The 14337-nt window shown below is 44.8% G+C and overlaps 1 protein-coding gene across 3 annotated transcripts in view; it reads left to right on the top strand.

Moving 5' to 3' along the window:
• Positions 1 to 4476, top strand: part of HAL (histidine ammonia-lyase) — a 203076-nt gene extending 198600 nt beyond the window's left edge. Inside the window, exon 21 of one of the 3 annotated variants that reach the window (XM_077265171.1) lies at positions 4125 to 4476. In XM_077265171.1, coding sequence (XP_077121286.1) covers positions 4125 to 4292 — 168 coding nt within the window. In that variant the 3' untranslated portion in view covers positions 4293 to 4476. The remainder of the gene's footprint in view (positions 1 to 4124) is intronic. The other 2 variants (XM_077265172.1, XM_077265173.1) reach the window with 2 other exon arrangements.
• Positions 4477 to 14337: the final 9861 nt, after the last annotated feature.

Genomic DNA, 14337 nt, shown 5'->3' with positions numbered 1-14337 from the left:
GCTCCAGGAAGTGAGGAGCTGACCTTTCTCAGAATCATCCTTACCCCCACGAGACCAGATCTTGCTTGGATCCCCAAATTGACAGTCATCTTGTTTCTTCCATTTTGTAATAATTGGCCATCAGTTGTTGCCTTCTTACCAAGCTGCTTGCCTATTGTCCTGTAGCCAATCCCAGCCTTTTGCAGGTCTACAATTTTGTCCCTGGTCTCCTTAGACATCTCTTTGATGTTGGCCATGGTGGAGAGGTTGGGGTGTGATTGATTGCGTGGACAGGTGTATTTTATACAGGTAACGAGTTCAAACAGGTGCAATTAATACAGGTAATGATACATCCCATAAAGTCACAAGGAAGTCAATACCAAAACGTAAAAAAACAATATAAATTTTATTTCAGCACTAATAAACATAACATTTAAAATACATGCTTCTTCCAGGGGGGTTGTCGTATCGTACGCACTTTGCTGAACTAAATCTGTATTGCATAAGGAATGGATATGTGGCGGACTCATTTATTATACTTTGGGCTTGTCTAAGGTATTGATTTAATATAAATTTGTAATTTATTGGATGAAGACAGGTGCTGACTTTTTTTGATACATGCAGTGTTTGCAGCCTTTTTGTGACTGTGTTCCCTTCTACATGTATTTTAAATGTTATGCTTATTAGTGCTGAAATAAAATTTATATTGTTTTCTTACGTTTTGGCATTCACTTCCTTGTGAATTTATGGGATGTATTGATATTGGAAGTGCCAATTATCTAGGCCTAGAATCTCTTTAAGGCCTGTCCCACACGTCCAGATAATTCCGGTACCGGAAAAATCGGTACCGGAGTTATCCGTGTCCGTGTGTCCGTGAGCTCACGTGGCACATCAGTGTGGCACACGTGCGGCAGCTGTGTGCCGACTGGGTACCACACGGACCGTGCAGGAGACAGCGCTACAGTAAGCGCTGTCCCCTGCTTTGGGTGCTGAAGCCGCCATTCATTTCTTCTCTCCAGCAGCGTTCGCTGGAGAGAAGAAATGAAAAATCATTGTATTTTGTTTTTTTTTTGCTGTAGAAATAAAGATCTTTGTTTCCCCCCCCGCTGGAAAGAAAATACTCACCCGGCTCCCTCGAAGCGTCCTCTCCGCGCCGCAGCTTCTCCTGTATGAGCGGTCACGTGGTGCCACCCATTACAGTGATGAATATGCGGCTCCACCTCCCATACGTGGAGACGGACATGCGGCGCGTCTTTCCAGACTGCAGCATGTTTATCCATCTTGCAGAGACGCTCAGGAACGCAGCTTACTACGCATGTGTACTAATTTAAATAATGGTGAATCTTGTGACACAGCCGGATGTACATGGCACAGGATGTGGAGGAAAGCACAGAGAGAGGTCCCCTCCTTTTTTAATAAATAATAATTTTAAAAAAATTAGCATCGGGTCCCCCTATATTTGTTAACCAGCCAGAGTAAAGCAGACTACTGGGACTGGTATTTCAGGCTGGTAAGGATCCAATATCCATGAACTTTACCAACCTGTTAATAACAGGCTGCTGCAGTCTGCTTACTTTGGTTAGCAAAAATACTGGGATCCCCTCCAAAAAAAATAACGTAGGGTCCCCCTATTTTTTGTTAACAGCCAAGGAAAAAAGCAGACAAATGCAGCCTGGTATTCTCAGGCTGGCAAGGCCCAAGGATTTTAGCCCTCACCAACCTAAAAATAGCCTGCAGACATCCCACAATTGGCACATCCAAAGATGTGCCAAGTGTGGCACTTTACCCACTTCTTCCCACTTGCCCTGTAGAGGTGGTAAGTGGGGTTCATGTCACCTTTGTATTTTCAGGTGACATTAAAGGTACCGTCACACTAAACGATATCGCTAGCAATCCGTGACGTTGCAGCGTCCTGGATAGCGATATCGTTGTGTTTGACACGCAGCAGCGATCAGGATCCTGCTGTGATATCGCTGGTCGTTGATTAAAGTTCAGAACTTTATTTGGTCGTCAGATCGCCGTGTATCGTTGTGTTTGACAGTAAAAGCAACAATACCAGCGATGTTTTACAATGGTAACCAGGGTAAATATCGGGTTACTAAGCGCAGGGCTGCGCTTAGTAACCCGATGTTTACCCCGGTTACCAGTGTAAAATGTAAAAAAACAAACACTACATACTCACCCTCTGATGTCTGTCACACGTCCCTCGCCGTCCGCTTCCTGCACTGACTGAGCGCCGGCCGTAAGTGAAAGTACAGCACAGCGGTGACGTCACCGCTCTGCTGTTAGGGCCGGCGCTCACACAGTGCAGGAAGCGGACGCCGGGGGACGCGAATGTAAGTATGTAGTGTTTGTCATTTTACATTTTACACTGGTAACCAGGGTAAACATCGGGTTACTAAGCGCGGCCCTGCGCTTAGCAACTCGATGTTTACCCTGGTTACCCAGGGACCTCGGCATCGTTGGTCGCTGGAGAGCGGTCTGTGTGACAGCTCTCCAGCGACCAAACAGCGACGCTGCAGCGATCGGCATCGTTGTCTGTATCGCTGCAGCGTCGCTTAGTGTGACGGTACCTTAAGACCAGGGATTAGTAATGGAGAGGTGTCTATAAGACACCCATTCATTGCTATTCCTAAAGTTACATGGTAAATAAAGACACAGCCAGAATAAAGTATTTTAATTGAAAGGATGACACAGACTCCTTTAATAGATCTTAATTAGTGATGAGCGAATACACTCGTTACTTGAGATTTCTCGAGCATGCTCGGGGGTCCTCCAAATTATTTTTTTAGTGCTCGGAGTTTTAGTTTTTCTTGCCGCAGCTGAATGATTTACATCTGTTAGCCAGCATAAGTACATGTGGGGGCTGCCTGGTTGCTAGGGAATTCCCCCATGTACTTATGCAGGTTAACAGATGTAAATCATTCAGCTGCGGCAAGAAAAACAAACTCCGAGCACTAAAAAATACTCTGAGGACCTCTGAGCGTGCTCGAGAAATCTCGAGTAACGAGTATATTCGCTCATCACTAATCTTAAACCATACTATTCCACCGACGCCCTCGTCTCATGGAAGAGAATTAAAATAAAAAAGCAACAATATCCTTACCTGTCCACCAAGAAGATATACATACTGTCCCACGATGAGTCCAGCTCTGCTACATCTGGATGCCTTTGGCTGAACGGTGGCATTATACCACTATCCAGTTTGACATCCAGAACACAGCTGAACTTGAAGATGATCACCGGAGATAACTATGTCCCCGGCGGTCACGTGCACTGCAGTTCTTGCTATCAGTTGATCACGAGATCTGCAATGCACGTGTACTTCTGGCTAAACAAGGTACACCATTATTTAAATTAGTAAACATGCATTACTGCACTTAATACGCATGTGACTAGGAAGAGGATGCGGTTTTACCGCATCTAATGAAAGTGTATGGGTAATTTACGCAGCGGAGACTGAGAGTCTCCGCTACATAAATTGACATGCTGCGGCCTGGAAAGACGTGCCACATGTCCGTCTCCACAGGGAACCCGGAAGTGTCTGTGCGTGCATAGTGGGCATGGGATTTCTTGAAATCCCATCCACTATGCTGTAACATTTGGATGCTGCGGAACTATGCAGCGTTCAACCCGCAGTGTTTACTGACCGTCGGAAATTGTCATGAAAGCAGTAATAGTGTATTTAAATTTTTTGATACTGATTCTGCATTATGGATATATATTTGTTAAATATTGACTGCAATTTGTCATATGTTGAAATATTTACCCAATTATACCTTTAAAGGTATTTTTTATGCCCAGATAGGAAAACTAAATTAAATTCTGTAGTTTTACATAATGACTAACTATAAATGAAATATACAGAGATTCCAATAAAAGCAAATGTCATTAACAATAATAAAAAAAAAAATGTGTCGGCTTGCACTAAAATAGGAGAACCGATAACATGATTGGCATTTATAAAAATATTTATATCATGTACTATATATATATATATATATTTATTTTTTTTACAAGATTACGTTAAGTTCTCACGAAAACTGAGTTTGGGTGTACGGAATAAAAAAAAAAAAAAGGGTCAGCTTCTTTTCTACAATAAAAAAAGTGTTTTTCTTAAATTGTTAAATTTGTTTCTTCTGCAGGTTTGGCTTGTGGTGGTACCATACATTGAAAAGTACAGAATGGAACACATTCCTGAATCCAGACCCGTTTCACCAACTGCTTTTTCTGTGGATTCAATGTCGGTCAGCAGCTCTTCAGTGACTGACCACCAAGACCTACCTTGTGATCATGATCACAATGAACCCTAGGGCTGCCTTATTTTGAATAACAGTAAAACCACAGCTAGCTTTATAGTGAAGCACCAGCTGCCAAGCTGAGGTGGTAATTAAAACCTTTTATATATGTTACAAATGTTTTAATAAAATCTTAACTCCATGTACTGTATTGTAATTGCGTGGTGTAATTATGGTATTAAATAATTATTGGAACTCTACTTGTAAATGACTACTGTAAGGAAGCCGCATTCGTGTCCTTGCGTCAATGAGGCAGTGACCCAAGAAAGCTCAACTTAAAAGTCTTTATTTTCAAACTAACAAAATAAATCTAGAGCTTTTATCCTCCGGTACGCAGCCGGAGTGTCCGTATCAGTCTTTTTTTTGTTGTTGTTTTAATCAGATAAATTTTTATTAACCCCTCCCCCCTATTAATGTACACAAACAGCATTTTAACAGTAAAATACATTAATATAACACAGACTTTCTGGGTTCATCATCTCTCCACCCAGGGTTTTCACAGTATTTCAAAAGTAGTACCTTTTTTCCTTTAGGCATAAATAAATTTTTCTATTCCTACAATAATGTCAGACTGTCTGTAAAATTCCTGCACTGTTGGTGGTTCTTCATTTATCCAATATCTAGCGATCAGTTTTCTCGCAATATATAATAACCTGGCTATTGCCAACTTATGACAATTAAGTACCCGGATATCCTCCACGTATCCCAAAATACACACCATAGTATCCCTCTCAATTCTACAGTTATATAGCCTTCCAATTGCAGCACCCACTTCCAACCAAAATGTATTCAGTTTTGGACATTGCCATAGCATACAGTACAGACCAAAAGTTTGGACACACCTTCTCATTCAAAGATTCTGTATTTTCATGACTGCAGTCATCAAAGCAAAAGGTGGCTACTTTGAAGAACCTAGAATATAAGACATTTTTTTCCGTTGTTTCACACTTTTTTGTTAAGTATATAATTCCACATGTGTTCATTCATAGTTTTGATGCCTTCAGTGTGAATTTACAATTTTCAAAGTCATGAAAAATCTTTAAATGACAAAGTGTGTCCAAACGTTTGGTGTGTACTGTATGTAGAATCCCGGGCCCCCTCAGCCCAACACCTAGGAAATTCCGAAGTCTGTCTCAACCCAGCTTTGTACATTCTGTCTTGCGTCCTATATACTCTATGGAGTACATATATTTGTGAAAGTCTGGCTGGCTCGCTTAATGACAGATGTGGTATATATTCTAATATTTCCTCCTCTATCCTTCCCACCTCTACTTCCCATTTCTCTTTTGCTTTGATCGGGTAACTTTGTAAGGTGGTAAGCAGAAGGTCCCTGTAAATATTCGACAACTCCTCTTGTCCCCACTTTTACACATATAATCCACAAGGATATCCATCTGGACCGACATATCAACCATTTTACTCTGTGCCATGCAAGCATGATGAAACTGTCTATACTATACTGAAACCTACAGAACTCCGGTAACCCATAGGTCTCCTGTAATTTCTCAAAGGATAACAGACCTTGCCCATCCCGTATCTGGCCAGTGTAATGCATTCCCAATCCCTTCCAAATTTTAAAGTCCCCCATTTTAACAAACTCCGGTAAATTATCATTCTGCCATATCGGGGAGAAATTAGTCAAGTGTTCCACACCCCTAGTCCTCTTAATTGCCACCCACACCCTATGGATCATTATCAGAGTGGGGTAAGCCAACCCAAACTTCCTAAAACCATTGCCTATTAACCTTAATCCTAGCAGTCAGGAATGTATACAGTAACTGTACCCATGATATAATAGTTGGCTTAAACCCAAAACTCATCAAGACTTCCCAAAGATAGTGTTGAATGGGGCTATCAAACGATTTACGCGCATCCAGCGACACCACCACCCTACGACCCCTGTTGTCTGACGGTATATTCAGATTTAAAAATAGTCTACGCAGATTTATCGCTGTAGACTTGTTCGGCATAAAGCCAGACTGATCAGGATGAACAAGGTCCTGAACCACACTCGTTAAAATCGGTTAGCCAGAATCTTAGCAAGCACCTTAACATCCGCCGTCAGCAACGAGATGGGCCTATAGGATTCTGCCAGTTCCAGATCCTTACCCTCCTTTGGAATAACCACCACCACCGCCTCCCTCATGGACATCGGTAATTCACCTTCCTTCAGTGCCTCCTCAAAGACTGCCTTCAATTTGGTCACTGTCACCCACCTTAAGTGCTTATAAATTTCACCTGAAAGACCATCCGCCCCAGGGGTCTTCTTGTTAGACATTGACATGATGGCGGCATCAATCTCCTCTTCCGTTTTGGGCTCCTCCATCCTATTTCTATCACTATCTTTAAAGGGAAACTGTCACCCTCCCCCTGGCGTTAACTAAAAGAGCCACTTGTGCAGCACTAATGCTGCATTCTGTCAAGTTGGCTTTTTATTTGGGGTCCTTTCCAAAACTGCAATATTCATTTTTTTAAATTTGCCCTCCATAACTGTAGTCTGTCCGGGGGGGGCATGTCTTTTCCCTTCGACACAAACGCCTCCCAGCCATCACTCAGCTCCTCCGTGCGCTGGCGCCTCCATTAACGTCCCCGGCACCTGCGCTGTAAGTTCCCATCATGTGATGCGAGTCAAAGGGCAGCGCAAACTGCGCATGCCCGAAAAAGGAACTTAGAGCGCAGGTGCCAGGGAGTGAAAGGCATGTAAGAATAGCTGTACAATCCTTTCTGAAAGGCGTAAAGCGTAATGAGTGAATTTCTTCAGAAACGATAGTCAAACAAATTCGGCATGAATATGGCACATTCTGATTTGTGAGCAAAATTTTATAAAATTTGGATCTGTAGCATTTGGTAAAGTGTGAGAAAATATTTGCATTGCCATTAAAGTATTTTCAGCACTTTGGCTAGAATAGGGGTGGTGTATCATGAGCAAATGGCACCTGTTTGATGAGGGTAGGTGGTTGTCAGAGCTCAGAGGCGCAGCATGCTTGTAAACACTTATATATAACACTGCACATTGCAGCTAGCCAATCAGGGCGCAGGAACCACAATGTCCTGACAACAGCTTGTGTCATTGCCTGCTGAAATCATATAAGAGTGGACATGTTTTAGCACCATTTTTACAATGTAACAGCGCAGAGAGGCTGCTCCTGATGCTGGGACTGGTTGCTGATAGCTAGGCGGTTGTTTCTAACTAGCTAAAATCCAAGTCAGATAGCTAGTGTCCTGTATGGCTGTGAAATCGACCTTCCAGCACTTTGTCTATGGACCTCTATAATGGCACAAAAAAAAAAAAAAAAGACAGACAGCAGGGCACAGTTCATTCAAGTGTGTTGTGCACTACTATTGTGCTCCATGCACGAGTGGACCTTTCTAAATCTTATTTTTTCAGTTGCTAAATGCGATATATGCTTCGCTGTGTCACCTTGTCATTTAGTGGTGGTGAGTGGCATTGTTCTGTGATTTGAGTGTTGGGGGGTGGGGGGCAAGAATCTAATTTTTAAATTGTTCGGAGCACATCTGTTTAAACAGGCCTTATCTACACTGAATTAGTTCTCTCCTGTGACCAACGCTATTCAGCACACCATTTCACCTTCTCATTTAGTGCCACTGAAATTCAGCTGTGTGCAGAGAGGGTGCAGAGTAATGCTAATACTATGCCCCTACCACACTATCTGCTCAACATGACTGGGAAAAAAAAAAAAAAAAAAAAAAAAGGGGGTCACAGTGGAAGGGGGGGGGGGGGGGGGGAATTAGGCTTGGTGTTCAGGGTGTACATGGCGGTAGGTGGTAGTGTTCGTATGGGACATACCACCAATGTTAACTACTGCTTTCCACAAAGACAACTTCTGTTCCTGGACAGCCTACACAACTACCTTTCTTTAGCAGAAGAACAGCAGTACACCTTGTTGATGAGGCCCAGTAAGCATTTGCTTGAGTAGTTGGCAAGCACAACTTCGAGTTGCCTCTCCTCTTCTTCCTTCATCACACCCAGTATAGTCTTCAGAAGTGGCACCCAAATTTCCATGGCTTCCCCCACGTCACAACCCTGCAGCTGCCCCACTGACTGTAGGGAACCACAGAGGGATGAGTCTGCAGAGCTGTTCACACATTCTATGCCATGGTCATCTTCATAAGTGTACTCAAAAGCTTCAGAGTCAAGAGGAGGAAATCTGCACCAATGTCTAAAATTTTACCCTTCTATTAACCCCTTCCCGACCCATGACGCCACGTAGGCGTCATGAAAACCCGTGCCAATCCGACCCATGACGCCTATGTGGCGTCATGGAATGATCGCGTCCCTGCAGATCGGGTGAAGGGGTTAACTCCTATTTTACCCGATCTGCAGGGAGAGGGGGAGTGGTGCTTCAGCCCAGGGGGGGTGGCTTCACCCCCCCGTGGCTACGATCGCTCTGATTGGCTGTTGAAAGTGAAACTGCCAATCAGAGCGATTTGTAATATTTCACCTAAAAAAATGGTGAAATATTACAATCCAGCCATGGCCGATGCTGCAATATCATCGGCCATGGCTGGAAATACTGAAGTACCCCCCCCCCACGCCCACCGATCGCCCCCCCCGTCCTCTGTTATGGGGTCCGGTCCCCTCCGTCCGCCTGCCGGCTCCCCCGTCCTCCTGTCCGCTCCCTCCTTGCCCAGACCCACCCCCCCTGTGCTCCGTTCCCCCCCCCCCGTGCTCCGATCCACCCCCCCACCACCCCTTCATACTTACCGATCCTCCCGGTGTCCGTCCGTCTCCTCGCTGGGCGCCGCCATGTTGGAAAATGGCGGGCGCATGCTCAGTGCGCCCGCCGAATCTGCCAGTCGGCAGATTCCTTACAGGTGCATTTTGATCGCTGTGGTAGGTTCTATCACAGCGATCAAAATAAAAAAATAATAAATAACCCCCCCCCCCCCTTTATCACCCCCATAGGGACAATAATAAAATAAAGAATTTTTTTTTTTTTTTTTTTTTTCCCTCTAGGGTTAGGATTAGAACTAGGGTTAGAACTAGGGGTAGGGTTAGGGGTAGGGTTAGGGTTACGGGTAGGGTAATTAGGGGTAGGGTTATGGCATGTGCACACAGAGCGGATCGGCCGTGGATCCGCAGCGGATCCGCAGCGGATCGGCAGCGGATCGGACGCGGATCGGACGCGGATCCGCAGCGGATCGGCCGCGGATCCGCAGCGGATCGGCAGCGGATCCGCAGCGGATGGGCCGCGGATCGGCAGCGGATCCGCAGCGGATCGGCCGCGGATCCGCAGCGGATCGGCCGCGGATCCGCAGCGGATCGGCAGCGGATGGGCAGCGGATCGGCCGCGGATCCGCAGCGGATTGGCAGCGGATCCGCAGCGGATCGGCCGCGGATCCGCAGCGGATCGGCAGCGGATCCGCAGCGGATCCGCAGCGGATCGGCAGCGGATCCGCAGCGGATCCGCAGCGGATTGGCAGCGGATCCGCAGCGGATGGGCCGCGGATCGGCAGCGGATCCGCAGCAGATTGGCAGCGGATCCGCAGCGGATTGGCAGCGGATCCGCAGCGGATTGGCAGCGGATCCGCAGCGGATTGGCCGCGGATCCGCAGCGGATTGGCCGCGGATCCGCAGCGGATCCGCAGCGGATTGGCCGCTGCGAATTCGAAGCAGTTTTCCATCAGGTTTACAGTACCATGTACACCTAAGGAAAACCAAATCCGCTGTGCCCATGGTGCGGAAAATTCCGTGCAGAAACGCTGCGTTGTATTTTCCGCAGCATGTCAATTCTTTGTGCGGATTCCGCAACGTTTTACACCTGTTCCTCAATAGGAATCCGCAGGTGAAATCCGCACAAAAAAACACTGGAAATCTGCTGTAAATCCGCAGGTAAAACGCAGTGCCTTTTACCTGCAGATTTTTCAAAAATCGTGCGGAAAAATCTCACACGAATTCGCAACGTGGGCACATAGCCTTAGGGTTAGGGTTGGAATTAGAGTTAGGGTTGGAATTAGGGCTAGGGTTTGAAATAGGGTTAAGATTAGGCTTGTGGTTAGGGTTACGGATAGGGTTAGGGGTGTGTTGGGGTTACAGTTGTGGTTAGGGTTGGGATTAGGGCTACGGTTGGGATTAGGGTTAGGATTAGGGTTGGAATTAGGGTTACGGGTGTGTTGCGGTTAGGGTTGTGGTTAGGGGTGTGTTGGGGTTAGGTTTGTGATTAGGGTTATGGCTACAGTTGGGATTAGGATTAGGGGTGTGTTGGGGTTAGTGTTGAAGTTAGAATTGAGGGGTTTCCACTGTTTAGGCACATCAGGGGTCTCCAAACGCAACATGGCGCCACCATTGATTCCAGCCAATCTTGCATTCAAAAAGTCAAATGGTGCTCCCTCCCTTCCAAGCCCCGACGTGCGCCCAAACAGTGGTTTACCCCCACATTTGGGGTACCAGCGTACTCAGGACAAACTGGGCAACAACTGTTGGGGTCCAATTTCTCCTGTTACCCTTGCAAAAATAAAAAATTACTTGCTAAAACATAATTTTTGAGGAAAGAACAATTATTTTTTATTTTCACGGCTCTGCGTTATAAACTTCTGTGAAGCACTTGGGGGTTGAAAGTGCTCACCACACATCTAGATAAGTTCCTTCGGGGGTCTAGTTTCCAAAATGGGGTCACTTGTGGGGTGTTTCTACTGTTTAGGCACATCAGGGGCTCTGCAAATGCAATGTGACGCCCGCAGACCATTCCATCAAAGTCTGCATTTCAAATGTCACTACTTCCCTTCCGAGCCCTGACGTGCGCCCAAACAGTGGTTTACCCCCACATATGGGGTATCAGCATACTCACAACAAACTGGGCAACAAATATTGGGGTCCAAATTCTCCTGTTACCCTTGTGAAAATAAAAAATTGCTTGCTAAAACATCTTTTTTGAGGAAAGAAAAATGATTTTTTATTTTCACGGCTCTGCGTTGTAAACTTCTGTGAAGCACTTGGGGGTTGAACGTGCTCACCACACATCTAGATAAGTTCCTTCGGGGGTCTAGTTTCCAAAATGGGGTCACTTGTGGGGTGTTTCTACTGTTTAGGCACATCAGGGGCTCTGCAAATGCAATGTGACGCCCGCAGACCATTCCATCAAAGTCTGCATTTCAAATGTCACTACTTCCCTTCCGAGCCCTGACGTGCGCCCAAACAGTGGTTTACCCCCACATATGGGGTATCAGCATACTCACAACAAACTGGGCAACAAATATTGGGGTCCAAATTCTCCTGTTACCCTTGTGAAAATAAAAAATTGCTTGCTAAAACATCTTTTTTGAGGAAAGAAAAATGATTTTTTATTTTCACGGCTCTGCGTTGTAAACTTCTGTGAAGCACTTGGGGGTTGAACGTGCTCACCACACATCTAGATAAGTTCCTTGGGGCGTCTAGTTTCCAAAATGGGGTCACTTGTGGGGGGTTTCTACTGTTTAGGCATATCAGGGGCTCTGCAAACGTAACATGATGCCCGCAGACCATTCCATCAAAGTCTGCATTCCAAAACGTCACTACTTCCCTTCCGAGCCCCGGCATGTGCCCAAACAGTGGTTTACCCCCACATATGGGGTATCAGCGTACTCAGGAGAAACTGGACAACAACTTTTGGGGTCCAATTTCTCCTGTTAGTCTTGCAAAAATAAAAAATTCTGGGCTAAAAAAATATTTTTGAGGAAAGGAAACACATTTATTATTTTCACGGCTCTGCGTTATAAACTTCTGTGAAGCACTTGGGGGTTCAAAGTGCTCACCACACATCTAGATTAGTTCCTTGGGAGGTCTAGTTTCCAAAATGGGGTCACTTGTGCGGGAGCTCCAATGTTTAGGCACACAGGGGCTCTCCAAACGCGACATGGTGTCCGCTAATGATTGGAGCTAATTTTCCATTCAAAAAGCCAAATGGCGTGCCTTCCCTTCCGAGCCCTGCCGTGCGCCCAAACAGTGGTTTACCCCCACATATGGGGTATCACCGTACTCAGGACAAACTGGACAACAAAATTTGGGGTCCAATTTCTCCTATTACCCTTGGGAAAATAAAAAATTCTGGGCTAAAAATCATTTTTGAGGAAAGAAAAATTATTTTTTTATTTTCACGGCTCTGCGTTATAAACTTCTGTGAAGCACCTGGGGGTTCTAAGTGCTCACTATGCATCTAGATAAGTTCCTTGGGGGGTCTAGTTTCCAAAATGGGGTCACTTGTAGGGGAGCTCCAATGTTTAGGCACACAGGGGCTCTCCAAACGCGACATGGTGTCCGCTAACGATTGGAGCTAATTTTCCATTCAAAAAGTCAAATGGCACGCCTCCCCTTCCGAGCCTTGCCATGCACCCAAACAGTGGTTTACCCCCACATATGAGGTATCGGCATACTCAGGAGAAATTGCCCAACAAATTTTAGGATCCATTTTATCCTGTTGCCCATGTGAAAATGAAAGAATTGAGGCTAAAAGAAATTTTGTGTGAAAAAAAAGTACTTTTTCATTTTTGCGGATCAATTTGTGAAGCACCTGGGGGTTTAAAGTGCTCACTATGCCTCTAGATGAGTTCCTTGGGGGGTCTAGTTTCCAAAATGGGGTCACTTGTGGAGGAGCTCCAATGTTTAGGCACACAGGGGCTTTCCAAACGCGACATGGTGTCCGCTAACGATGGAGATAATTTTTCATTCAAAAAGTCAAATGGCGCTCCTTCCCTTCCGAGCCTTACCATGTGCCCAAACAGTGGTTTACCCCCACATGTGAGGTATTTGTGTACTCAGGAGAAATTGCCCAACAAAATTTAGGATCCATTTTATCCTGTTGCCCATGTGAAAATGAAAAAATTGAGGCTAAAATAATTTTTTTGTGAAAAAAAAGTACTTTTTCATTTTTACGGATCAATTTGTGAAGCACCTGGGGGTTTAAAGTGCTCACTATGCTTCTAGATAAGTTCCTTGGGGGGTCTAGTTTCCAAAATGGGGTCACTTGTGGGGGAGCTCCAATGTTTAGGCACACGGGGGCTCTCCAAACATGACATGGTGTCCGCTAAAGATTGGAGCCAATTTTTCATTCAAAAAGTCAAATGGCGCTCCTTCCCTTCCAAGCCCTGCCGTGCGCCCAAACAGTGGTTTACCCCCACATATGAGGTATCAGCGTACTCAGGACAAATTGGACAACAACGTTCGTGGTCCAGTTTCTCCTTTTACCGCTGGGAAAATAAAAAAATTGTTGCTAAAAGATCATTTTTGTGACTAAAAAGTTAAATGTTCATTTTTTACTTCCATGTTGCTTCTGCTGCTGTGAAACACCTGAAGGGTTAATAAACTTCTTGAATGTGGTTTTGAGCACCTTGAGGGGTGCAGTTTTTAGAATGGTGTCACTTTTGGGTATTTTCAGCCATATAGAACCCTCAAAATGACTTCAAATGTGAGGTGGTCCCTAAAAAAAATGGTTTTGTAAATTTTGTTGTAAAAATGAGAAATCACTGGTCAAATTTTAACCCTTATAACTTCCTAGCAAAAAAAAAAATTGTTTCCAAAATTGTGCTGATGTAAAGTAGACATGTGGGAAACGTTATTTATTAACTATTTTGTGTCACATAACTCTCTGGTTTAACAGAATAAAAATTCAAAATGTGAAAATTGCGAAATTTTCAAATTTTTTGCCAAATTTCCGTTTTTTTCACAAATAAACTCAGAAATTATCGACCTAAATTTACCACTAACATGAAGCCCAATATGTCACGAAAAAACAATCTCAGAATCGCTAGGATCCGTTGAAGCGTTCCTGAGTTATTACCTCATAAAGGGACACTGGTCAGAATTTCAAAAAACGGCAAGGTCATTAAGGCCAAAATAGGCTGGGTCATGAAGGGGTTAAATGCAGGTAAATCCTTATGCGTTAACTGAACCATGCATACTTACTGCATTCAATACATTCTATTGGTGACATTTCTGTTGCAGAGACTAGAGTCTCCGCAAGACAAATTGACATGCTGCAGTCTTGAAAGACGCACCACACGGCAATGTTGGCAGCTGATCCGTATGCTCACATGTACACGTAGTGAACATAAGATTTCTACAAAT

The sequence above is a fragment of the Ranitomeya variabilis genome, chromosome 5 (assembly GCF_051348905.1).
Source record: "Ranitomeya variabilis isolate aRanVar5 chromosome 5, aRanVar5.hap1, whole genome shotgun sequence".
NCBI classification, from domain to species: Eukaryota; Metazoa; Chordata; class Amphibia; order Anura; family Dendrobatidae; genus Ranitomeya; species Ranitomeya variabilis.
This window is presented reverse-complemented; position numbering and strand designations above follow the sequence as displayed.